The following is a 25601-nucleotide window of genomic DNA, read 5'->3' as shown; positions in this document are numbered from 1 at the left end:
CTGCCAGGGCAGGGACCCCTTCCACTGGAGCAGCTGCTCCAAGCCCTGTGTCCAACCTGGCCTTGAGCACTGCAGGGATGGGGCAGCCACAGCTTCTCTGGGCACCTTTATGGAGCAGAATGTCCATCAGCACTGTGCTGTCAGGACAAGAAACCAACAGGTCCCATTGAGCACATGCTGCCCAAGTCAATGCCATGCGGAGCATGGGACAGGACAAGCTCTGTGCTCTGGTGATGGGAGGTGGGCAGGGGGGAGGATGCTGCAGCTCTTCCATGGTCTCGAGGAGCTCTGGTCCAGCCCAGGCTGCAGGAACCAGGAGCCTCCTGACAGGTCTGTGGCTGCTGCTCTCAGTGTCTCCATTGTCCTCCGTGTCCTAACCAGGCATCAATCCCCACCATGAAGGGCTGCAGAGCTCACACCCCTTGCACCAGAGACCTGGAACTCTGACAACGTCCCCTGAGGTCTCCAGAGCTGCCTCTGCTCCCACAGGTCCCCATGAGCATGGAGCAGGGTGCATGGGACACACCAGCAGCGCTCAGTGCACTGAGGTGAGCGTCCTGCCCTGCTCACTCATGAGGTGCACCAGAGCAGAGCTTTGGTTGGCATGGACAGCACTGCTGGGGAGGAGAGGTGAGGAAGAGCTGCTCCTTGCTGGTCACGTTGATGATGGTGTTGAACTCAGCCCTATGGAGGTGCCCGGAGCTGTCCCTGCTGCTCCTCCTGCCGTACCTCAGTGCTCCCTCTCCATGTCTGAGGCAGGAGGTCACGGAGCTCAGGGAGAAGGTTATTGGTGCAACTGGTTCTCCATCGAGGAGAGAAGCAACTGAGGTCAGGGAAGCTGTTTTGGTGTTGGAGCAACAAAGCAGAAGGTGATCACACCCACACCCCACACACCAGACATAGGGGCACAAACGGATCTTGAGGAGGAGCAGACTTCACCCTGAGCTCAACACTGAGCACAGCGCTGCTGCAATACCCTGTGGGGTGGGGGGGGTCCCTTGGCTCACACTCGAGAGGCTTGAGTTGAGCTCTGGACATTGTGGTTTGGGGGACACGTTCCACAGGACAATAAACCCTTTCCTGGCCCCCCAGGGCCCTTCAGTAAACACCAGCACAGGAGGTTCCCCAGCAGTGGAAGCTGTCCCCATGCAGACAGAAGGACAGAGCATCCTCTGTGCCACGGTCCATGTGCCAGGCTCCCATGAGGTGCTCACCACCCAGGCACTGAGGTCACAGGCGAAGGAACAGGCACGAAGCTGCAGACTCAAACCCCATCGGCAGCAGTGGTGGGAACACAGCAGATCCAGAGCCTTGGTGCTCCTGGGCTGAGCTCAGCCCAGGCTCTGCCTAAGGGACCGTTCAGCAGGAGCATGTCCAGGAGGAACCAGGAGCAGTGAGGGGGTCAGTGACCCGAGCCCACGTTCCCAGGATCCCACCACCCTCAGCTTCTCCTGAGCACCTCCTGCTCCCACACAGCGCTCAGCACCTCCTCCCGCAGGCAGGACAGGGACACCTCCCCATGGGGCAGAAGAGGCGGGTGACGCGCTCCCGGATCTGCCGCGTCCTCACCCCGTACACGATGGGGTTGAGCATCGGCGGCACCACGACATAGAGGTTGGCCAGGAGGATGTGGACGTGGCTGGGGACGTGGTGGCCGAAGCGGTGCGTGAGGAAGGAGAAGAAGGCAGGCACATAGAACATGAGGATGACGCAGAGGTGGGAGCCGCAGGTGCTCAGGGTCTTGACCCGCGCCTCGGGGGACGGGAGGCGGAACACGGCCCTGAGGATGAGCGCGTAGGACACGGCAATGAGCACCACGTCCAGCCCCGAGGACAGCAGCGCCGTGGTCAGCCCGTACCACACGTTGGCCCTGATGTCAGCGCAGGCGAGGCGCGCGATGCCCATGTGCTCGCAGTACGTGTGGGGCATGACGTTGTGGCCGCAGTAGGGCAGGCGCTTGAGGAGGAAGATGGGGGGGAACATGATGCAGAAGGCGCGGATCACCGCGGTCGCTGCCATCTTGCCGATGACCGAGGGCGTGAGCGTGGCCGCGTAGCGCAGCGGGTGGCACACGGCCACGTAGCGGTCGAAGGCCATGGCCAGGAGCACCGAGGACTCCACGATGAAGCTGAAGTGGGTGAAGAACATCTGTGTGACGCAGGCATCGAAGGAGATCTCGCGTGCGCTGAACCAGAAGATCGCCAGCATCTTGGGCACGGTGGTGGTGGAGAGCATGAGGTCGGCGACGGCCAACATGGCCAGGAACAGGTACATGGGCTCGTGGAGGCTGCGGTCCGTGGCGATGATGAGGAGCAGGACCGCGTTGCTGAACACAGCAGTGATGTACATGAGGCAGAAGGGGACAGAGATCCAGACGTGGGACTCCTCCATGCCCGGGATGCCCATCAGCACGAAGGTGATGGGGTCAAAGCTGCTGTCGTTGAGCTCGTACATGGTGCTGCCGGGCTCAGGGCCAGCTCTGTGCAAGAGAAGGGACAGCTGAGGCCTGCAGAGCCGGTCTCAGCCCATTACACATACCCAGGTGAACAAGATACAGTCTTCAATGTCTGTTCACCCTCCATCCTGAGCCATTCCTGAAGGCCAAAGCATTGATTCGCTGTGTTTGCATCACAAAGAAATCCACTCATTCGATCCTATCAACCCTACAAACTGTCTGCAAGGAAAACATCTTCTCTGTGCCTCCATTTGCACCACAAACCAGGCCGGGTGCTCCCCATTACCACCTCCCCATCACCACCTCCCCTTTGCCACCTCCCCATCTCCACTGCCATAAAAGGCTTCTCAAAGTCAAAGGAGTCAAAGAGGGGAGACTGAGCTGAGCTCTGAGGCAGAAGCTGTTCCCTGGGAGGGTGCTGAGGCGCTGGCACAGGGTGCCCAGAGAAGCTGTGGCTGCCCCATCCCTGGCAGTGCTCAAGGCCAGGTTGGACACAGGGGCTTGGAGCAGCTGCTCCAGTGGAAGGGGTCCCTGCCCGTGGCAGGGGTTGGGAATGGAGGAGCTTTAAGCTCCCTTCACCCCCAGGCACTCTGTGCCTCCATGACACAACAGTGCCTCTGTTCAGGTCAGTGACCAGGTCACCTCCAAGAGCTCCTGTATGAACCTTCAGGGTAGGAATGAAAACTGCACTGGGACCAGCACTGAGAAGTGTCTGGAATGTGGCTCCCATTGAACCCCCACCTCTGAAGGCTGTGACCATCCCAGAGCCCCCTGTAACACTTGGACGTGATGCTCTTAAACGTCTTTCCAACCTCATTGATCCCATGATCCTGCACTGGACACGTTACTCCCCATATTCCCACCTGCACAAACACGTCCACCTCATTGCAGACACCACAAAGGGCTTTTTGTTCCTCTCCCCATCCCACAGGGACCCCAGAGACACAAACACCAAGGGGGAAAGGAGAGCACAGGGCTGGAATTCCTTCCCATGCCCAGACTTCCTGATTGACCTGGAGCAGCTCTCCCACCTGGGAGATCCCTGCCTTTCCATAGGGTCCCAGCCTGCTTTGGGTTGGAGGGACCTTCAGCTCCTCCAGCTCCAGCTGCCATGGGCAGGGACACCTTCCCCTAGAGCATATCAACAGGACCTGCACCTGCACTTCCTGGGATATGGAAGCATCCTGCTCACAGGCTCCTCTATTCCCTTCCACTCTTCCCACAGGACGAGGCATCACTGCAAGGGGGGGTCAATGGAAAAGAACTCACCAAGGAGCAGGCCGAGGAGGAAGGAGGAAGCTCAGCCCCAGCTGCTGGGGTCACAGCTCTGCCGCTCCCAGATCCCGGTGGGAACATCAGCCCCACAGCCTGGTGGAGTTTTAAATGCTCAGTGCATTAACCATTAACAGCATTAACACCTCCCGCCCGGCTGCAACATTCCTGCTCCGGCATTTGCATTCCAAGATGCTTTGCTCCATCCCCACCTGGGCACCAGCCTCTGAGCACAGGCAGGGCTCAAAGGGGCACGACCAGCCTGGACAAGAGAAGGCTCCTGAAGGGGAGAGCTGAGAGCAGCTCCAGTGCCTAAAGGGGCTGCAGGAAAGCTGGAGAGGGGCTTGGGACAAGGGCCTGGAGGGCCAGGCCAAGGGGAATGGCTTGAACCTGCCCAAGAGAGGGGAGACTGAGCTGAGCTCTGAGGCAGAAGCTGTTCCCTGGGAGGGTGCTGAGGCGCTGGCACAGGGTGCCCAGAGAAGCTGTGGCTGCCCCATCCCTGGCAGTGCTCAAGGCCAGGTTGGACACAGGGGCTTGGAGCAGCTGCTCCAGTGGAAGGGGTCCCTGCCTGTGGCAGGGGTTGGAGCTGGAGGAGCTTTAAGGTGCCTTCCAACCCAAACCATTCCATGATTCTGTGATCTCTGATGTTCAGGATGTCTTTTATCCCCATGTATGATGAGCTGAACACACTTCACCTGCACCAGCACAGGGAGCATCCATCAGTGCAGCAGCAGAAGAGTCTCAATACCCAAGGCTGTGAACAAACACTTTATTTCCCACCCTAGCACCAAACGCAGGCTCCGTGAGGCGGAGCTGGAGGCGCAGGGGCAGCTGAGGGATGGGGACCGGGCCAGGCTGCAGAGCTGGGAACCTCCTGGAGCTCAGCCCTCAGGCCGGGACCTGCCCCCGGGTCAGGGCAATCCCAGCACAGACCCAGCCGGGAAGAGCTGGGATCTCACCGGTAACCGGATCAGGAGGGCCCTGCCCGGGAGCGGGCGGGGGCTGCTGCCCTGGGGGGGCGGAAACTGGGACCTGCTCCTGGGATCGGGCTCCGGTTAACGGGAGAGGTGAGGAGCTCCCGGAGGGATGGACTGACCCGACCTGACCCTGCGGGCAATGGGGCAGCCCCGGGGGACTCTGAAGGGGGATCCCGACTCCCCCCACGGCTGCTGCAAGCTCCTTCCCCCCCAGGCCCACTCGTGGCTGCCATGGGAGGGCTCAGGGATAGGAATGCCGCAGTAATGCCGCAGGAGCAGGCTCTCGGATGGGTCACACGGCCCCCGGCCCCCCGTGAAGCGGGACTGGGGCTGCTCAAACCCAGCTGGTTGGGATGAGCCGTGCCCGGGCATCACCGGACACCGTCCTCAGGGAGAGGAGGAGCCCGGAGGGGATGAAGGCTCCGGAGCAGCTCCCAGTGAGAACGTGCTCGGGAAGGGCCCGATGCTGCCAGGGCGGCACCGGCTCCGCACCCACACCCGGGAGCAGGGGACGGGGCTGGGGGAGCTCCGGGACCCCCGTTCAGCCCCAGCGGCTCCGGGATCCCCGCTCGGCCCCAGCGGCTCCGGGACCCCCGTTCAGCCCCAGCGGCTCCGGGATCCCCGCTCGGCCCCAGCGGCTCCGGTCTCGGCCTCAGGCTCAGTCCGGCCCTGAGCCCCTCCCGGCTCCGAACGGGGCAGCGGCAGCCGAGCAGTACCCACCGGCCCTTCCGGAAGTGACGTCCATCGCCCGCGCCCGCCGGGAGGCAACTTCCGGCGCCCTCCAGAATAAAAGGCTCCGCGGGGAGGCCGCGGCCTTCTTTTCTCCGCGCGGTCCAAGATGGCGGACACACAGGTGGGGAGCGGCGGAGCCAGAGCGGGGCCAGAGCGGGGCCCGATCCGGGAGCACCGGAGCCCCTCGGGCCGGGGATGGGAGCGGCCTGAGCCGTGCGGGGGGGGTGGGTGGGGGTGGGGAACAGGATCCTCTGGGTCTGGGTCAGGGTTCCCGGTGCCGGGTTGGGGTTGGGATGAGGATCCCGGTGCCGGTCGGGGATCGGGGGTCGGATCCCGGTGCCGGCCATGACCGTGTCCGTGTCCGTTGCCCGCAGACGGAGCGCGCGTACCAGAAGCAGCCCACGATCTTCCAGAACAAGAAGCGGGTGCTGCTGGGCGAGGGCGGCAAGGAGAAGCTGCCCCGGTACTACAAGAACATCGGGCTCGGCTTCAAGACCCCCAAGGAGGTGATGTGGGGCGGGGAGGGTCCTGGCACCGCCCCGGTACCGGCTCTGGCTCCTGCACTGGGGACCGGCCCTGCCCGGTCCTGGTCCTGCCCCACATCTGGACCCACCATAGGGTGGTTGTGGCCGGGGGCAGGTCCCACTCTGAGCCTGGTTCAGCCTCGTCCCATGGACCCAGACCCCTCTGGAGCCTCCTCCCCTCCTGCAGCTCAAGGCTCCCACCCAGCTCAGTGTCACCTCCGCATTGACCACATGTGGTCCTGGACGTGTTCCTCATCCATGTGCTAACTCCTCTCTCTCCGCAGGCCATTGAGGGCACCTACATTGACAAGAAGTGCCCCTTCACGGGCAATGTGTCCATCCGGGGCCGCATCCTCTCGGGTGAGTGGTGGTTCCTGGAGCAGCAGCACCCATGGGTGCTCAGCTCTGTCCTGAGCTCCGGGCAGCCCCAGGGAGGTCCTCGGGCTGCACATGATGTCTTTCTCTCACGATGGTCTTCCAAGCCCCTGGTGAAGGGGCTCTGCTGACAGTGCCATGTGGCTTTGCTGATGCCCAGCCCAAGGACCTGGTCCTGCCAGATGTGCTGCTGCCCTGGGCAGATGTTGGGGTCAGGCAGTGCAGGTGTGAGGGAGCATGGCAGGGTCTGCTGAGGGGCTGAGGGAGAAGTGATGTGGTTTAGAATCAGATGTGAAGTTTGGAGCCTGGGGGTGAGGAGCAGGAGAAGCTCGTCCATTGTGGCAGAGACCTTGAGAGCCCCCCAAGGGATCGGCCAGAGCTTGTTCTGGAGGTGAGGGAAGAGAAACTGGTGGGTGCCGAGAGCCTTGGGTTGTCCTCATCCTGCTGATCCATGGAGCTGCTGCGAGGGCTGGAGCAGCTCTGCTCTGGAGCCAGGCTGAGAGCTGGGTTGGGGCAGGAGTTGGAGCTGGAGGAGCTTTATGGTCCCTCCAGCCCATCCCACTCCATGACTCTGTAACACTGTGTCCCTGTTGTCCCAGGGGTGGTGACCAAGATGAAGATGCAGCGCACCATCGTGATCCGCAGGGATTACCTGCACTACATCCGCAAGTACAACCGCTTCGAGAAGCGTCACAAGAACATGTCTGTGCACCTCTCACCCTGCTTCAGGTACCTCCAGGCCCCGGGGGAGGTTGGGGGTCACCAGACTGTTCCTACACTGCTGAGCACTGCCTGGCACCAGCCCTGAGCCCACCCCTGCTGTGGGACCCCAGCGAGTGCCCCCCTCCATGTGGCTTCATGGCCACGTCTGAGCCAGAACCTGTCCCCAGTGGTGATGTTCAACCTCACGATGGTCTTCAGAGCCCCCAGCACGGGGCTGCTGACAACGCCAGTGGCAACTGCTGAACTGGAGCCAGGTTCTGAGCAGGGCACAGATAAGGGGGTGGCTTTAACCTGCCCCAGGAGGGGGTGGTGGGGAGTTAGGGAGTTCTTCACCAGGACTTGGTGGGACACTGGCACAGGGTGCCCAGAGCAGCTGTGGCTGCCCCATCCCTGCAGTGCTCAAGGCCAGGTTGGACACAGGGGCTTGGAGCAGCTGCTCCAGTGGAAGGGGTCCCTGCCCGTGGCAGGGGTTGGGAATGGAGGAGCTTTAAGGTCCTTTCAACTCAAACTGTTCCATGATGATCCTGTGTTCCTCACTTAAAGGCTGGGGATGGGCTCAGAGCTGGTGGGTTTTGGAGCTGGGCTTCCAGAGCAGCCTGACCTGGTGTCACAGCTCCCCTTGTCCAACTGCAGGGGTTTGAGCATCCTCCAGGCACCCCTGTGTGACCAGGAGGGAATCTCCCATCACTGAGGGCTTCCCTTCCATGCTCATCCCTCAGCCTCTTGAGCCTCAGCCCAGTGGGGAGCAATGAGCTCCATGGCAGCTGAGGTGGCCTCTGGCACAGTCACTGGGAGCACTGGGCAGCAGTGCCCAGAGGCCGTGGGGAGGGGGAGCAGCTGCGAGCCCAGCAATGTCTGTGCAGGGACGTGCAGATCGGGGACATCGTCACGGTGGGTGAGTGCCGGCCCCTGAGCAAGACCGTGCGCTTCAACGTGCTCAAGGTCACCAAAGCTGCAGGCACCAAGAAGCAGTTCCAGAAGTTCTGAGGCAGCAGCTGCAGAAATAAACGTGATGGAAGGTCCCTGTGTGTGGTGGTGCCAGGGGAGCAGCACATGGGGACTGGGGGGATCCATCAGAGCCATGGAGTGGGGCTGGAGAGGAGCTCAAGGGTGGGCAGGGCTTGGAGCAGCTGCTCCAGGGGAAGGGGTCCCTGCCAGGACAGGGCTTGGAGCTGGAGGAGCTTTGAGGTCCTTTTAACACAAACTCCTCCATGATCCCAAGTGCTGCAGAGGCTCCATCGCAGCAGCTTCTGTATCCTGATGTTCCCATCACCCAGATGGGATCCCAGCAAAACCACTCCTGGTTCTCCAGCTTGAGGGCACCAGGAGGCTCCTGTCCTCCTTGGGGAGGCTGAACTGGGGCTTCATCCAATGGAGCAGAGCAGAGATGTTCCCCCTGGGAAGGTTGGGAAAGGTGCTGTGGCCATAAGAGCCATGGGGAGACCTCTTGGAGGCCTCTGCTGACCCTCATACGGGTGTGAGGCACACGAGGTGTCACCAGAAGGGCTGGGGGTGTCCACACAAGGTGTTGCTGTGAATGTGTCTGGGTCCCTGTGAAACCAGCCCCATGGAAGGAGAACCAGGGGTTGGATCCGCATGGACCAGGGGTCCCTGTGCTCTGCCCCTGCCTCCAGTCATGGTCCTGCCTGCAGGATGTGCTCAGGCAGCTCCTGCCATCCCAACCCCATTTGCTCCACATCAAGTGGTGCCACATGGAGCATCCAACCTGCTCTGATGGGATTGAGTCCCAGGGTCCCCCCCAGAGCCCCCCCCCTGGGTCCTGCCCTGTCCCTCCCCTGCTGCTGCTGCTCCCAGCCCTGTCCTTGGGCAGTGGAGCCCAGTGCGTGGTGTGGGAGATCATCATCATCCTCATCCTGTTCCTCTCCTTGGAGGGTGTTTCTGCACCCAGATGTGTCCCTCTGCACCCCAGTAACCACCCTACCCTGTGTCACACCCCCCATACACACCTTCCATGTCAATACCCCCCCCATGCACCCCTTTTGCTGCTTGGAGGTCAGCCCCACACCCTGTTACCAGGTCCCCTTGGCGTAGGCAGCAGCCGACACATCCTCAACAACCAACCAGCCCCTTTATTGCCCCTGGGTCTGACCCCCAGAGCCCCCCATGCACCCGCCCCACACCCCTCCCAGGGCCCCACACCCCCCAGCGCGCCCCATGAGCGCCGGGGCTGCAGCCCCACGGAGGGGTCAGGGTCCTGCCCTGCTGCCCCCGGCGCAGGGGTCAGAGGGGGGGTTCACTCTCGGGGGGCTGGCACAGGAAGGGGGAGGTGACTGCATGGGCCTGGGCGATGGCTGCCAGCTCCTTGAGGAACTCACTGAAGATGACTGCGCTGTAGACCCCGTTCCGCACGCGCAGCGCGGGGCTCTGCCGCTCGCCCCACGGCCACGGGCCCCCCCCGGCCCGCGGCCCCACGGCCGGGCCCAGGCGCAGCCGTGTGGGGCTGGAGCTGGGCCGCAGCAGCAGCTCCCCCAGTGACGGCCGCCGGCTGCGGGCTGGGGGTGACGGTCAGGGGGGAGCACAGACACCCCCACACCGCAGACAGCGCCCCGAGCACCCCCTGACCCACTGCGGGGACCCACAGTGCCCAGACCCTGGACAACACCATGGCCCCATCTCATATCCCCACATCCCCCGTCCCATATCCCCTCAAGATCCCCATGCCATGTTTCCATCCCTTAACCCTTTCCCATGTCCCCATCTCATATCCTCCCATCCCACATCCCCCCCATCCCATATCCCCTCAAGATCCCCATACTATGTCTCTATCCCATATCCCTTTCCATGTCCCCATCTCATACCCTCCCATTGCACATTCCCCTATCCCATCTCTCCCACCCCACATCCCCATCCCATGCTCCCACCCCATCCCATCAGTGTCCCCACCCCACATCCCCATCCCGTGTCACCTCCGGGTCCCATCTCATCCCCCCCCATCCCATTCCCACGTCCCCATCCCCATCCCGTGCCCTCACCCGGGGTCTCGCTGCGCCGCGGGGGGGTCCCGGTGCCCTCGGTGCCCTCGAGCCGCCCGATCAGGAACTTCTTGGCCTTGAAGAGCAGCACTGGGAAATCCTCCTGTGTGGCCGCGAACGCCTCGATCTTGTTCTTGACGGAGCCCAGGACCTGTGGGGGGAGCGGAGGCCGCAGTGGGGCTGGGACCCACAGCTCAGCCCCACACCAGCCCCCCCGTGCCCCATGCCGGTACCTGCAGCAGGGACTTGACGCTGGGCTGGAACACCATGTTGGTGTTGAGCAGGAAGGAGCGCAGCAGGGGCTGGGGGTAGCAGGCGAGCTGGGCCACGAGCCCTGTCAGCAGCACGTTCACGTACAGGGAGTTGTGGGGCATGTTCTCCAGCTTGGCCAGCAGAGCCGACACGAAGGGACCTGCACCGGCAGCAGCGGCTCAGCCGGCACCGGCACCCGGAGCCGCTGGCACCACCATGAGGCTGGGGGGCCTCATGGGCAGTGGGACCCCCCCCGTGAAGGGCTGCATGGGGCAGGCCTATGGCCAGTGTGACCCCCTGGTACAGCCCCATATCCCAGCTGTGAAGGGCTGCATGGGGCAGCCCTATGGCCAGTGTGACCCCCTGGTACAGCCCCATATCCCAGCTGTGAAGGGCTGCATGGGGCAGCTCCATGTACCCATATCCCAGCCATGAAGGGCTGTGTGGGGCAGGCCTATGGCCTGGTACAACCCCATATCACAGCTGCAAAGGGTGATTTGGGGCAGCATCGCATCCTCTGTCCCACCAGTGAGGGGCTGGTTATGGGGCAGCCCCATCACCCCATGGCCTCACCTGTGAAGGGCTGGTTGGGGGGCGGCCCCACAGCCCGTGGGGGGGAAGCCACTGCTTGTGCCAGCGGATCCGGAGGCCGCGGGGGGGGGCTGGTGAAGCTGGTGAAGGTCTCCTCCTCCTCCTCATCCTCCTCCTCCTCATGCGGCACTTTGGGCTCCGTGTCCCCCTCATCCCCTTCGTCCCCATCGCTGCCATTCCTCATCCTGGCCTCGAGTCTCTGCAGCTCCTCGGTGAAGGCCTCGATGGTGCCACCGTTGGGCTCCGCGGGCGCGTTGGCCAAGAGCTCGTCCAGCACCGAGTCCACAGCCGGCAGCGGCTCCCGCGGCCGGGGCCTCCCCTCGCCCCCGTCCTCCTCCTCCTCCTCCTCCTCCCGCTGCCGCCGCCGAACCTTCTTCACCACCACATCACCCTGGGGCCGGCCCGGAGCCGCCGGCGCGTGCGTCCCGTTCAGCACCGGCCCCGGCTCCCGGCGCTCGGGGCTGGGCTCGGCCGTGCCGGTGTCACCGGCGCCGCCGCCGGGGGGTCCCTCCGGCAAACCCCGTTTCTTTGTCCGTGGGGACGGGGGATGTGGGGCAGGGGTGTCCGTGAGCCCGTCCCCATCGCTCCGCGGCTCCTCGCCGTCGTACGGCGCTGACCACACGCGGCAGGCCCATGCGCAGCGGTCGATGCTGTGCTGTGCATCCCGCAGGTATTCCAGGTAGTTCCCGTCCAGCTCGGACACCTCATCCCAGCGCCCGGCGCGGTGCCCGGGGCTGCCCGCGGGGGTGCCGGGGGAGCGCGGGGCTGTGCCGCTGCCGTCGCCTGCCGCGGTGTGCTGCCGCATGAAGAACGAGAGGCGGGATGGGGTGGACGGCTTCGGGGCTGGGGCTGTGTCCGTGCTGGGGCTGCCGGGACCTGTGCGGAGGGCAAAGGGACTCAGGGCTGGGACTGGGGGGACCTGGCAAGCCAAGGAATACTGGGCTCAGCATGGGAATAAAGGTTGACCTGGCAGCCCAAGGACATGGGGACAGCACAAAGGCAGCTCAAGGCTGGGACATGGGGTGAGCTGGGAGCCCAGGGGACACAGGGATGGGACATGGGTTGACCTGGCAGCCCAGAGGACACAGGGATAGGACATGGGGTGACCTGGCAGCCATGGGGACACAGGGATGGGACATGGGGTGACCTGGCAGCCATGGGGACACAGGGATGGGATATGGGTGCCCAGGGGACACAGGGACCCTGGTTCCGTACCCCTGCTCCAGGCAGCCGGTTCCTGGTCGCGGTGGGGCAGGGGGGGGCTCTGGGGCTGGCAGCACTGCGGGATGAGGGACAGGAACTTGGCGGCTGTCCTGCCGTAGATGTCCAGGTCTCTGACCGCTCGCTTCTGGCTCAGCATGAGGTGGCTGCAGGGCAGCAGGTACCTGGGGGGCACAGACGTCAGGGGACACGTGTGTGGGGGGAACACGCATGGGGGAGGACGCATGGGGGGGACATGCATGTGGTGGCAGGACAGGGGGTACCTGAGCACCAGCTGCAGCATCACGTCCTCACAGTTGAGGCTGAGCAGGGTCCGGAAGAGGCTCAGGGACACCATGCAGAGCTGGGGACAGCGCCACATCAGGGGACGCAGTGGGGCAGCCCATGGGGGAGCGCCATGGGGCAGCCCCACAGCGGGGCAGGGCCATGGCTGGACAGTCCATTGGGGTGTCCATGGGGTAGCCCTGCAGTGGGGCAGCAGCTCAGGGCGCTGTGGGAGGTTCTGGGGCAGTGTGTGGGGCAGCCCCTGGGGCAGCCTCGGCACTCACCCGGGCGTTGCTGTTGATGCGGGCGATGAGCGTGTCCAGGATGGTGCTGCCGTCATGGCGGTGCAGCAGGAGGAAGCGCAGGAAGGTGCGGAGCAGAGCCGGGGCGCTGGCGCTGCGCAGGAACAGCTCCAGGTACGCGGTGCTCGCCACCGCCTCCTCCACCGACGTCTGCGGACACAGCACCGTGGGGCTGCGGCTGGCCCCGCACCCAGGGCAGGAGCTGTGGGGTGGGGTCTATGGGGCAGGGTCCGTGGGGCTATGGGACTCACCTTGTGCAGTGCTGGACCCATGACGGGCACCAGGAACCCATTGTGGATGTATTCCACCAGCTGCTTCTGCACCAGGGGATGGGCGACCTGTGGGGCACGAAACCAGGGCATGGCCATGGCCAGACCCACGGCAGAGCCATGAGCCCCACAGTGGTCCCCAGACTCAGGGCCCTCCCCAGACCCCCCTGCGATACCTGGAGCACAGCATTGCAGAACTCGAGGCTGTTGATGAAGAGCACAAGTGGAGCCACCCCCAGCCAGTCCCGGCGCCGCAGCCGGTGCCATTCATCACCCGGTACATCCAGGCGCCGCGGCAGTGACGAGTACAGAGCGCTCAGCCCCGCGGCCAGCACCTGTGGGGACACAGGACAGGCATGGAGACCTGTATCCAACACCTGCGTCCACCACCTGCATCCAACACCTGCATCCAACACCTGCATCCAACACCTGCATCCAACACTTGCATCCAACACTTGCATCCAACACCTGCATCCAACACCTGCATCCAACACTTGCATCCAACACTTGCATCCAACACCTGCATCCAACACCTGCATCCAACACTTGCATCCAACACCTGCATCCAACACCTGCATTCAACACCTGCATCCAACACCTTGCATCCAACACCTGCATCCAACACCTGCATCCGACACCTGCATCCGACACCTGCATCCAACACCTGCATCCGACACCTGCATCCAACACCTGCATCCAACACCTGCATCCAACACCTGCATCCGACACCTGCATCCGACACCTGCATCCAACACCTGCATCCAACACCTGCATCCAACACCTGCGTCCAACACCTACATCCAACACCTGCGTCCAACACCTGCATCCAACACCTGCATCCAACACCTACATCCAACACCTGCATCCAACACCTGCATCCAACATCCCATCCCGACATCACAACCGAACACCTTCATCCAATCCCCACCCCTCCATCCTCTCCATCTCCATCCTCTCCATCTCCATTCCTCCATCTCCATCCTTACACCTCGAATCCTCCATCTCCAAGTCCTCCATTTCCAGCCCCTCCACCTCCTCCATCCCTTCCATCTTTATCCCTCCACTTCCATCTTGTCCATCCCTATCCCCTTCACCTCCATCCCCTTCATCCCCATCCTTCCACCTCCACCTCCTGTTCTCCATCCGTACCGGGCAGAAGTAGGAGTTGTCGGTGATGGACTTGGCCACAGCGTGGTTGTTGGCTGACATGGCCATGATGAGGAGCAGCGCATCCCTGGCCTGCTGCCCCAGGACACCCTCGTGGTGGATGAAGGGCACGAGGAGCGAGAAGATGATGATGTTGGGGGGTCCCTGCTCGGGGGGGCTGTGGAAGAACAGCTCCAGGATGGAGGGCTCCTTGGCCACGCAGACGCAGAGCTGGTTGAGCAGCAGCACGAGGCCGTGCTGCAGCGCGGGGGCCGAGGGCTGCGCGCAGAGGCGCAGCAGGCGCAGGAGCGGCGCGCGCACGGCTCCGTGCCGCAGCACCGCCTGCCGCGCCTGCGCCAGCAGCACCTCGTAGAGCCGCAGCTGCTCCAGGCGCTGCTCCTCGGGGAAGCCGCCGCGCGTGTGCCAGCGCAGCAGCCGCGCCAGCACCTGCTCCTGCGCCACGAACGCCAGGATGGGCCCCGGCTGCGCCGCGCGCGGCCGCTCCTCCGCCAGCAGCTGCAGCATCTGCAGTGAGTGGTTCCGCACTGCTGCCGCGTCATCCGGCGTCGGGGGGCAGCCGCCGCGCTCCAGCACCCGCAGCACCTGTGGGATGGGGAGCGCTGAGTGCCGGGGTCCATGGCCCCTTGTGGGGTGGGACATGACGTGACACACGGCAGTGGGGTTGGGTGCCAGAGTGCCCATCCCGATGGTGGTTCGTGTCTCCTTCTGGTGGTGAACAGGATGACAAGTGGTGGTGGCACTAAGTGCCATGGTCCCCATCCCCCTGCCATGTCCCCATGGTTATGACATGGCACAAAGTATGGCAGCAGCATTGAGTGCAAGGGTCCATGTCCCAGTACGTTGGCGGTGGGACATGACATGACACACAGTGGTGGCATCTGGTGCTGGGGTCCCTTTCCCATGCCATGTCATCATGGTGGTCCATGTCCCCATGTGGTGCTGGGACATGACATATGGCGGCGCTGTTGGGGTTCCCATCCCCATGCTATGTCCCTGTGATGGTTCCTGTCCTCATGTAGTGGTGGAGAGCCCTGACATGACCTGCAGTGGCAACACTGGGTGCCAGGGCCCATGTCCCCATGTGTTGGCACATGACAAGATGCCCACTGGCCACACTGAGTGCCGTGTCCCCATGTCCCTGTGCCGTGTCCCCATGTCCCCGCAGCTCACCTGGGCCCAGTGGTTCTTGAAGACCATGAGGCAGGTCTCGGGGTCGGCAGTGACAGGGCTCGTGGCACCGGTGCTGCGGGGGGGCCTCTGCCCGCTGGCCCGCGGGGTCAGCTTGGACAACCAGCTCATCCGCTCCATGGCCAATGCGCTCACCAGCACCGGGACGGGGCTGCCAATGCGGGGACACTCACCCCATGCTGGTGGCACACGGGGCTGCACTGCGGGGACAGCAGTGGCTCAGAGACCACAGGGACAGGGCAACCCCATAGGGCCCCCAGCTCCATTGCTCCATCCCCATCCCTGTCACTCCAACCCCATCCCAACACCTCCATCTCCTCCATCCCCATCCCAACACCTCCATCCCCTCCATCCCTGTCACTCCAACCCCATCCCAACACCTCTATCCCCATCTCTGTCACTCCAACCCCATCCCAACACCTCCATCCCCTCCATCTCTGACCCCGGCACTGCTCAGCAGCACAGGGAGCACTGGGACACAGGAGCCGGTGCCACGGGGCAGGTGGCAGCCCCATGCCGGGCCCGGCGGTGATGGGATGGCACAGCCAGGTGAGCACACGGTGCCAGAGCACCAGGGACAGCACGAGGGAGGGGATGGGCAGGTGCCAGGGGTGTTCCCAGCCCCGCACTTTGGACTGGGAGCGGCCGAGCCCTGGCATGGGGGAGCTCCCAGCACCCAACCAGATAACGGGACAAGCAGGACAGCCACCCCAGCTCCATCCCCTCACCTCCACCCTACCGGCTCTATCCCATCCTATCACCTCCATCCCAACCACCTCAATCCCACCGGCTCCATCCCGGCTCCATCCCAACACGTGTCCCTGTTGCGAGCCACGGCTCTGGCCTCCTCCGTGCTGCCGGGTGATTCCCGGTGCCCACCGGCACACAGACACCGGGACGAGCCCCGGCACAGCCGGGAGTTACCGGCCTCATCGCAGCCCCATGCGGGCAGCTCTGTGCACATCCCCGTGCCGGTGCACCCGTGCCCGCAGCAGGGTTCCGGTAGCCCCGGAAAGGCCGTGTCGGTCCCCGTGTGTGCCCGGGGCCGGTACAGGCCCGGTGCCCCGATACGCGCGGGGGCCGGTACCGGATCCCGCCGCCGCCTACCTGGGGTCAAGGTCACGGCAGCTCCGCCCCGTCAGCGCCGGCCCTGAGGGGATCGAGGAGGGGTCGGGCGGACGCGGGGCCCGGCCCCGAGCCCCGGTACCGAACGCGGCCCGGTTCGGCTGCGGCGGCGCGGCCCAGGCCCGGCCCCGCTCCCGGCCCCACCGCGGTACCCCCGGCCCGGGCCCCCCTCCCGCAGCCGGGTCCCCTCCCGCTCCCCGCCCGCAGCCGCAACCCCAGCCCCGGCCCCGGCCCCGGCCCCCGCTCCCCCCCCCCCGGCCCCGCCGCTCACCGACCGCCCCCCCCGCGGGCCGCACACCATCGCCGCCATCTTCCCGCCGCCGCCCGGCGCGCCGGACGCGCAGGACACGCCCACCGCAGGCACAGGCCACGCCCCGTGTCAGAGTGGCCACGCCCGCTGTCAGATAGGCCCCGCCCATTGCCTGCTTGGACACGCCCACCTGTGCTGAGGCCCCGCCCAGTTCGTTCCGTGGGCGGGGTCAGGCGGGGCGTTTCTGAGCGTTCATTGGCTGCTCTGAGCAAGGGGTGGGGCCAGCCAAGGGGGCGGGGCCTGAGCGCCGTGTGGTCGGGTGGGTTGAGGGACGCTGGGGACGGGAACGGGGAATGGGATGGGAACAGGGAACCCCTAAACCGGAACCCCCCTAACGGGAACCTCCCTGCACCATGAGCCCTGCACTGCCTGAACCGGGCATCCCTTGCACGGGGAACCCCCACAATGGGAATTCCCTACACCGGGTACCACCTGCACACAGCTACAGCGGGAACCCCCATTCAAAGGGCATCCCCAAAACGGGCACCCTCATCAGGGGCACCCTGGGCTCTGCTCCATCACCTGACACAGGTACCGGGAGCTGCTACCGCAGCTGGAGCAGCCGCAGCCATGGGCACCGGCTGCATCCTCAGGCACCTCCGGTGTCACCGCAGGGACCGGTGTTGCCAGGGCGCCGGCGGCTGCGTCACGCTGCCATGGGATGAGCTCGGTGTCACTGCTGGGCTGCAGCACCGGTACCGAGAGCAGGAACCGAGACCTACGGCACGGGATGAGCAGCACCGGGCACCGGCTGTCCCTGCGGTGGCTCCGGCAGCATCACCAGGGGTGAGCAGCAGCTGGGTGGGTGCTGATGATGGGGTGGTGAAGTCAGTGACCATCATAGGGTGGCCCCTGATGTCCTTCCGACCCCCTAGTACCCCCAAGCCCCACCACAACTGGACGCTGGACCCCTCCGGTGACTGGTATTACTGGTGGATCACGGTCATGGTGCTGCCCATCCTCTACAACTGCATTGTCCCCATTTGCAGGTGATGGGGGGCACACAGGGGGTGATGGGGTTCCTGGTTCTGATGGCACCGGGGTGATGGGGTTCCTGGTGCTGGTGGCACCAGGGTGATGGGGTTCCTGGTGCTGGTGGCACCAGGGTGATGGGGTTCCTAGTGCTGGTGTCACCGGGGTGATGGGGTTCCTGGTGCTGGTGTCACCAGGGTGATGGGGTTCCTGGTGCTGGTGGCACCAGGGTGATGGGGTTCCTGGTGCTGATGGCACCAGGGTGATGGGGTTCCTGGTGCTGGTGGCACCAGGGTGATGGGGTTCCTGGTGCTGGTGGCAGCGCTGACAGTGCCAATTCCAGGTTGTGCTTCCCGGAGGTGCAGGACCAGCTCCCAGGGCTGTGGCTGGGCCTGGACACCCTCAGTGACGTGTTGTACCTGGGGGACATCGGTGTGAGGCTGCACACGGGTGCGTGACCCACAGGAACCCCCACTCTGCCCTGCTGCGACCCACAGAGTGACCCATAGTGCCCCACACCTGCCCCACAGCACCCCACATACCTCCAGCCCCATCCCACACCTGCCCCTCACACCACCCCACACCTCCCCACACCTGCCCCACGCCACCCCCCCCCACCATCATCCCATAGCCCCAAAGCCCCCGCGCTGCCCCCCCCACCGCTGCTCTCCCCCCGCAGCGTTCCCGGAGGACGGGCTCCTGGTGCGGGACCGGAGCCGCATCCGCCGCCGGTACCTTTGGTCCTGCTCCTTCTGCTGGGATGCGGCATCGTCGGCACCGCTGGAGCTGCTGTGGCAGCGCCCGGCGGCTCGTGCCACGCGGTGGCTGCGGGCGCGGCGCCTGTGCGAGGCCTGGCAGCGCCGCGAGACCCGTGCGGCTCATCCCGGTGCCCTGCGCGTGGCCGCGCTGCTGCTGGGTGCCGTGGCCGCGCTCCACGGCCTCGCCTGTGCCTACTACGCGCTCTCGGTGCACCTCGGGCTCGGCTCTGATGCTTGGGTCTGCCCCAGCGGCACCGGCACCTGGCGCCGGTACCTGCACAGCTTCTACACGGCCACACTACTGCTCGCCACCGTGGGGGACACCCCGACCCCGCACCGCGTGCCCGAGCTCCTCTTTGCCACCTTCAGCTTCCTCCTTGGTGTCATGGCCTTCGCCACCATCACCGGCAGCATCGGTGCCGTGGCGGGTGCCACACGTGGAGCCTGGCACCGTGATGCCGCAGCCGCGAGGCGGCTGCTGGGGCCTGGTGAGCTGCGGCGGCGCCTGCAGCGGTGGCAGCCGGAGCCGGCGCTGGCAGCACAGCAGAGCACCCTGCGAGCGCTGCCGCCGGTGCTGCGCGAGGAGCTGGCGGCAGCCGCGCACCTGCAGGCCCTGAGCCGCGTTGGGGTGTTCCAGGCCTGCGAGCGCGGTGTCCTGCGGCGCCTGGGGCTGTGCCTGCGGCCTCAGGCCTACGGCCCCGGCCAGCCCGTGTGCCGCCGCGGCCACGTGGGACGGCACATGTTCTTCATCCGCAGCGGCCGCGTGGCCGTGCTGGGCAACGACGGCACCACCCCTGTGGCTGTGCTGGGCCAGGGCAGGTACTTCGGGGAGCTCAGCCTCATCCACATCCCAGGTGAGGGGGGCAGGGGGGGCCCTGTGGGGCAGTGTGGGTCAGCAGTGGGTCACTGTGTGGGGCAGCAGTGGGGCAGTGTGGGTCACTGTGTGGGGCAGCAGTGGGGCAGTGTGGGTCACTGTGTGAGCCACTGTGTGGGGCAGCAGTGGAGCAGTGTGGGACAGTGTGTGGGGCAGTGTGTGGGGCATTGTGGGTCACTGTGTGGGGCAGCAGTGGGGCAGTGTGTGGGGCAGCAGTGGGGCAGTGTGGGGCAGTGTGTGGGGCAGTGTGTGGGGCAGCAGTGGGGCAGTGTGGGTCACTGTGTGGGGCAGCAGTGGGGCAGTGTGTGGGGCAGTGTGGGTCAGTAGCTCCCGCTCTGCAGGGAACCGCTTCGGGAACCGGCGCTCAGCTGACATCGTGAGCGTGGGGCACTCGGAGCTGTTCGTGCTCTCCAAGCAGGACCTGCTCCAGGTCCTGGCCGAGTTCCCGGGCGCACGTGCGGCGCTGGAGGCCGAGGGTCGGCGGCTGCTGCAGCTCACGGGGCTCATGGACACCAAGGCTGAGGCGGCGGCAGCAGCAGCTGCACTGCGGGCACAGGGGCTGGAGGAGGCCCTGGCACAGCTGCGGCTGCGGGTGGCGGCACTGGTGGCACAGCTGGAGGCCACCGAGGGCCACCTGAGGCTGCGGGTGCAGCGCCTCGAGCAGCGCCTTGAGCAGCGGCAGCAGCAGCGGCAGCAGCAGCGCAGGGATGCAGTGGCCAGGGGGGCACAGTGGGGACAGGCCAAGGGGCAGAGCCCTGGTGCAGCGCCCAGGGCACAGGGTCCTGCTGGGGCTCAGGGTACCCCCAGGGCACAGGGTCCCAGTAGGGCAGCCAGGGCACAGGGCACTGCTGGTGCTCAGGGTCACCCTGGCACAGGGGGACACCCAAAGGTGCAAGGTCCCAGTGGGGCAGGCAGGGCACTGGGTTACCCCAGGGCACAAGGTCCCTCCAGGGTGCAGGGTCCCAGTGGGGTGCAGGGTCCCCCCAGGTCATAGCATCCCTCCAAGGCACAGGATCACCCCAGGCCATAGCATCCCCCATGTCACAGCATCCCCCAAGGTGCAGGGTACCCCCCAGGTCCCACCTTTGCCCCTTCAGCTCTGGGGTCCTGCGGGTGTGAGAGCAGTGTGGGGGGACCTAAGAGCTGGAGCCTGGTAATGGCAGAAAGCATCAGGATGGGATGGGATCAAGATCAGGATTGGGATGAGGACAGGAGGGAGATCAGGAAGGAGACAGGGATAAGGACAAGGATGGGGACAGGGATGTAGGATGATGACATGGGTTTGGGACAGGGATGGTGCAATGGGGATAGGAATACTGGATGGGGATGGCAGTAGGGATAAGGACAGAGATAAGGACAGGGTAAGATAGGGACAGGAATAGTGATGAAGGTAGGGATGAGGGTATGGGTAGGAATAGAGAGGGATCAGAACAGGGACAGGGGCAAGGACAGGGATAAAGACAGTGATGGGGATGAAAACAGGATAGGGACAGGGATGGGACCCTCAGGCAAACCCACAGGAGACACCATGGGAGCCACCAGTGATGGACTCCACAGTGATGGTCACACAGGGATGGACACACAGGATGGACACATGGTGTCAGACACCACAGGGATGGACACATGGGATGGACACATGGGATGGGCACAGGGTGTCAGACACCACAATGATGGTCACACAGGGATGGACACATGGGATGGACACACAGTGTCAGACACCACAGGGATGGACACAGGATGGACACATGGGATGGACACATGGGATGGACACACGTTGTCAGACACCACAGGGATGGACACACAGGATGGACACCCGGTGTCAGACACCACAGGGATGGACACACGGGATGGACACCCGGTGTCAGACACCACGGTGACGGTTGCCACCGCCCTGGCCCCGCCCCCGCCTGCGCCGCCCCCGCCGCCGTTCCCGGTCACTCTCCCGGTCTCCCGGAGCCGAGCGGAGCTGCCGCCCGGGGCCGCGGTGATGGGCGCGGGGCGGCTCTGACGGTGCCCGCCGCTGCCATGGACCCCCCGCGTCTCAACGAGTCCCTGCAGGAGCTGCTCTGCCGGCCCGGCCCCGGCCCCGGCCCCGGCAACGGCTCCGCCACCGGCAACGGCTCCGCCTGCGACCTCCTCCGCAGGGGCCTCCGCGGGCCGCCGGCCCCCCGAGGTGAGAGCGGGCGGGAGGGGACGGGGGGGACCCCGCGGTGCCGCCGTGAGCCCCGGGGGGGGGCGGTGTTTCCCGGTGCATCCCAATGCATCCCGCTGTGCCTCCGGTACTTCCCGGTGCATCCCAATACATCCCTCTGTGCCTCCGGTACTTCCCGGTGCATCCCGTTCCTCCCGGGGCTTTCCTGTGCATCCCAATACATCCCGCTGTGCCGCCGGTACTTCCCGGTGCATCCCGCCGTGCCTCCCGATGCATCCCAATGCATCCTGCCGTGCCTCCCGATGCATCCCAATGCATCCCGCCGTGCCTCCCGATGCATCCCAATGCATCCTGCCGTGCCTCCCGGTGTTTCCCGATGCACCTTGCTGTGCCTGCGGGGGCTTCCCGGTGCATCCCACCGTACCTCCCAGTACACTCCAGTGCTTCCCGCCGTGCCTCCCAGTGCCCCCCGGTGTATCCCAACACATCCTGCTGTGCTTCCCGGCGCATTCCCTGTTCCCCGCTGTACTCCCTTGCACTCGCGGTGCCTCCCGGTGCGCACTGGTGCCTCCCTGTGCATGAAGCTGTGCCTGCCGGTGCCTCCCGGTGCGCTCCCTGCTCCCCCCGTGCCTCCCATCCCCTAATGGTTCCCCCCGGTGCAGCCCCAGCACCGCTGCATCACCGCAGCCCCTGTCCCCAGTTCCATGCATCCATCCCGGTGCACTCCCTGTGCTTCCCGGTGCTTCCCTGTGCATGTTTCCGTGCCTCCTGCTGCACCCCAGTGTGCTCCCTGTGTCTCCCGGTGACTCCTGGTGCATCCTAACGCATGCTGCCGTGGCTATTGGTGCACCTCAGTGCACCCCCAATTACTTCCCCGTGCCTCCCGGTGCCTTCCAGTGCTTGTTGATGCCTCCCGGTCTTTCCCAGTGCCTCCTGGTGCCCCCTGGTGCATTTCCAGTGCACCCCAGTACACCCCAGTTCACTCCCGGTGCCTCCTGTCAGCCCCATGGACGGCGCTGGGTGCCTACGCCGTGCCCCGGCTGACGCTGTGTCCCGGTTGTCCCGGTGACCCCGGCCGGTTGATGCGGTGCCCTGGCTGACACCGTGTCTGGTTACTGTGGCTGATGCTGTGTCCGGTTGTCCCTGTGCCCTGGCTGCGGTGGCACCACCAGAGCTGGACGTGGCTCTGCGGGTGCTGCTCTATGGGCTGATCTTCGCGCTGAGCGTCGGGGGGAACGCGCTGGTGGTGGCCGTGCTGGTGGCCAACCGGCGTCTGCGCACCGTCACCAACTGCTTCCTGCTGTCACTGGCGCTGAGCGACCTGCTCCTGGCACTGTGCTGCATGCCCTTCAGCCTCCTGCCCGCCATCATGGGCTCCTTCGTCTTCGGGGAGGCCGTCTGCAAGCTCATGGCTTACCTCATGGGTACAGCAGCGCCAGGAGCGTGGGCTGGGGTGGGATGACATGAGAATGAGATGGGATGGGGATCAAGTGGGATGAGATGGGATGGGAATGGAAGGGATGGGATGGGAAGTAATGGGATGAGAGGGATGGGATGGGATGGGAAGTGATGGGATAACATGGCAGGGGATGGGATGGGAAGTGATGGGATGAGAAGGATGGGCTGGGAAGTGATGGGATGGAAAAGGATGGGATGGGATGGGAAGTGATGGGATGAGAGGGATGTGATGGGAAGGGATGGGATGCTGCATCCTGCTTGTTTCATGTCTTTACCAATGGTGGAGATGAGGGGATTGAGGGCACCCTTGGTCAATGTGAAGATGACACCAAGCTGGGTGGGAGCTTTGAGCTGCTGGAGGGGAGGAGGCTCCACAGAGGGGTCTGGATCCATGGGATGAGGTTCAACAGGCAAAGTGCCTGGTGCTGCCCTTGGGCCTCAACAACCCCACAGAAGGCTCTAAGTGGGAGGCACAAAAAGGACCTGGAAGTGTTGGTCAACAGCCAACAAGTGACCCCCCCCGTGCCCAGGGCCGGACGAGCCCACGGGGACACGGTTGGGTGGTGGTGGTTGGAGCGGGTGACGCCACAGCCGTTCCCAGGCCGCTGAGGCGCTGCCTGTTGGTGCCGCAGGGGTGTCGGTGTCAGTGTCCACGTTCAGCCTGGTGGCCATCGCGCTGGAGCGGTACAGCGCCATCTGCAAACCGCTGCAGTCGCGGGCCTGGCAGACGCGGTCGCACGCGTGTCGCGTCATCGCGGGCACGTGGCTGGCGGCGGCGCTGCTCATGGTGCCCTACGCCGTGTACAGCACCACGCGGTCGGCAGCGCGCGGCGCGCGCCCGCTCACCACCCAGTGCACCCACCGCTGGCCCAGCGAGCACGTGCGCCAGGGATGGTGAGAGCCGCGTGCAGGGATGTGCGCGTGGGGCAGGGGGGGCAGTAGGAGCGGGATGAGATGGGGGTGGGATGAGTGGGGTAAATTGGGGATGGGAGGGGATAATATGAGATGGGATGAGATGCGATGGGGACAGGAGGGGATGGGAGTGAGTTAGGATGGGGATGGGACGAGTTGCAGACAAGATGGGATCAGATAGGGGCAGAATGATATGGGATGGAATGAGATGAGGTGGGGGTGAGCATGGGGATGGGATGAGGCATGAGTGGTGCTGCATCCCCAGGTACATCCTGCTGCTCCTCATCCTGTTCTTCATCCCGGGTGTGGTGATGATGGTGGCCTACGGGCTCATTTCCCGCGAGCTCTACAGGGGCATCCGCTTCGAGCTGGACATCAAGGGGGACGCCGCAGGTGAGGGGCTGCTCGCACAGACCCCAGTGGGTCCCAATGATGCCATGGCCACGAGCGTGTCCCTCCTGTCCCACAGCTCACCATGGCGGCGGCGGGGATGAGGCATCCGCAGCCTGTGACGAGGGTGATGGGTGCTACCTGCAGCTGTCCCGGCCGGGCGCTGCGCTGGAGCTGAGGGCGCTGGGCGCGCAGCAGGACCGTGCCCGTGTCAACAGCTCAGAGGCCAAGCTGGTGGCCAAGCGGCGCGTGATCCGCATGCTGGTGGTGATCGTGGCCATGTTCTTCCTGTGCTGGTTGCCCATCTTCTCGGCCAACACGTGGCGCGCGTTCAGCCCGCGCGCGGCTCAGCGGGCGCTCTCGGGGACGCCCATCGCCTTCATCCACCTCCTGTCGTACACCTCGGCCTGTGCCAACCCCCTCATCTACTGCTTTATGAACCGGCGGTTCCGTGCCGCGTTCCTGGCCACGTGCTGCTGTCGGCACCGCGCCTGCCCACGCCACGCACGCCACGATGAGATGGCCGCTGCCACCGCCAGCGCCTCACTCTCCAAGTTCAGCTACACCACGGTCAGCAGTATCGGCCCCCCATGAGCCCCGGCAACACCGGCAGCACTGGCAGCATCCCTATCCACAACCTCACCCCCATCCCTATCCCCATCCTTGCCCTCATCCTCACCCCCATCCACTCTCACTCCATCCCTATCCCCATCCTCATCCCATCTCATCCCCATTCCCACCCCATTCCATCCCTGCCCCAGGTTGGCTGTTCAGAGTTTGGGGGTTCCGGAGCCCCTAGCTCCAGGTCCCCCCACACTGATCCTGGCTCCAGCTGGAATAAACTCACCCTGTGCCAATGCTTCCCACTGCACTCAGCACAGCCGGTACCAGGGGCCTGGGGATGGAGTGGAATGGGGAGAGAGCAGCAGGGGTGGTGGGTCCATGCCCAGCGTGGGGAATGACTCTGTATGGGACAGACACTGCACTGGCACTGGGATGCACCACGTGTTTTCCAGCTGTGTCCTACTGGCACTCCCACTGCTCCCGGTGGCTCTGGCCACACTGTGTCCAGCGGGAGCGGGATTGGACGGATACCTCCCGCACACACATGTGACATGCATGTGTCATACATGTTTCACAGCCACACGCATGTACACGCACCGGGGGCAGTAACACCTCCCTCCCGCCAGGGGGCGCCACCCCACACAGCCGCTGCTGGACTACAGTTCCCAATACGCCGGTGAAACACAGCGCCAGCCACGCCCCCGAGGCTCCGCCCCCTGTCAGCGGAAGCCCCGCCCCCTGTCAGCGGAAGCCCCGCCCCTATCACGGGAGCCCCCCCCCC

General features: G+C 64.9%; 5 protein-coding genes and 2 non-coding genes across 11 annotated transcripts; 5 read left to right on the top strand and 2 right to left on the bottom strand.

Annotated features, from left to right (window-relative positions):
• Positions 1-1441: 1441 nt before the first annotated feature.
• Positions 1442-2475, bottom strand: LOC101871374 (olfactory receptor 52B2-like). 2 transcript variants are annotated; one of them, XM_034060001.1, is made up of 2 exons: positions 1543-2454; positions 1442-1486 (listed from the first exon to the last, which is right to left on the bottom strand). In XM_034060001.1, exons 1-2 carry the CDS (start codon positions 2452-2454, stop codon positions 1442-1444), a joined length of 957 nt encoding a protein of 318 aa, XP_033915892.1. The 2 variants fall into 2 exon arrangements, with proteins under 2 accessions (XP_033915892.1, XP_033915893.1); XM_034060002.1 differs by having other exon boundaries at positions 1480-2475.
• A 2987-nt stretch (positions 2476-5462) lies between these two features.
• Positions 5463-8080, top strand: RPS11 (ribosomal protein S11). The gene is made up of 5 exons (XM_034060003.1): positions 5463-5557; positions 5811-5942; positions 6245-6320; positions 6935-7064; positions 7922-8080. The coding sequence occupies exons 1-5, from the start codon at positions 5543-5545 to the stop codon at positions 8043-8045; spliced, it is 477 nt and encodes a 158-aa protein (XP_033915894.1). The 5' UTR covers positions 5463-5542; the 3' UTR covers positions 8046-8080.
• LOC115945923 (small nucleolar RNA SNORD35) lies at positions 6406-6497 on the top strand. The gene has a single exon (XR_004080110.2). It is a non-coding gene; the product is annotated as a small nucleolar RNA SNORD35 (small nucleolar RNA).
• LOC117435897 (small nucleolar RNA SNORD35) lies at positions 7223-7310 on the top strand. Its single transcript, XR_004549432.1, has one exon. It is a non-coding gene; the product is annotated as a small nucleolar RNA SNORD35 (small nucleolar RNA).
• A 1136-nt stretch (positions 8081-9216) lies between the features above and the next one.
• On the bottom strand, positions 9217-16892 carry FHIP1B (FHF complex subunit HOOK interacting protein 1B). 4 transcript variants are annotated; one of them, XM_034060159.1, is made up of 13 exons: positions 16702-16764; positions 16413-16455; positions 15288-15505; positions 14100-14699; positions 13127-13285; positions 12933-13019; positions 12664-12831; positions 12379-12458; positions 12110-12279; positions 10877-11770; positions 10285-10463; positions 10052-10202; positions 9217-9571 (listed from the first exon to the last, which is right to left on the bottom strand). In XM_034060159.1, the coding sequence occupies exons 3-13, from the start codon at positions 15423-15425 to the stop codon at positions 9300-9302; spliced, it is 2898 nt and encodes a 965-aa protein (XP_033916050.1). In that variant the 5' UTR covers positions 15426-15505; positions 16413-16455; positions 16702-16764; the 3' UTR covers positions 9217-9299. The 4 variants fall into 4 exon arrangements, with proteins under 4 accessions (XP_033916050.1, XP_033916052.1, XP_033916051.1 ...); XM_034060161.1 differs by having other exon boundaries at positions 16729-16746; XM_034060160.1 differs by having other exon boundaries at positions 16706-16725.
• A 418-nt stretch (positions 16893-17310) lies between these two features.
• CNGA4 (cyclic nucleotide gated channel subunit alpha 4) lies at positions 17311-20463 on the top strand. The gene is made up of 5 exons (XM_034072718.1): positions 17311-17729; positions 18056-18162; positions 18392-19324; positions 19686-20073; positions 20442-20463. The coding sequence occupies exons 1-5, from the start codon at positions 17311-17313 to the stop codon at positions 20461-20463; spliced, it is 1869 nt and encodes a 622-aa protein (XP_033928609.1).
• Positions 20464-22640: 2177 nt separating this feature from the next.
• Positions 22641-24889, top strand: CCKBR (cholecystokinin B receptor; the record flags this gene model as incomplete). Its single annotated transcript, XM_034072715.1, has 4 exons — positions 22641-22920; positions 23587-23848; positions 24132-24259; positions 24336-24889. Coding segments are annotated over 4 exons (1185 nt in total), but the record flags the coding sequence as incomplete, so codon positions are not given.
• Between the last annotated feature and the right edge of the window lie 712 nt (positions 24890-25601).

This window comes from Melopsittacus undulatus, chromosome 2 (assembly GCF_012275295.1).
Source record: "Melopsittacus undulatus isolate bMelUnd1 chromosome 2, bMelUnd1.mat.Z, whole genome shotgun sequence".
NCBI lineage: Eukaryota > Metazoa > Chordata > Aves > Psittaciformes > Psittaculidae > Melopsittacus > Melopsittacus undulatus.
The sequence above is the reverse complement of the archived record's forward strand: the minus strand, read 5'-3'. Positions and strand labels throughout refer to the sequence as shown.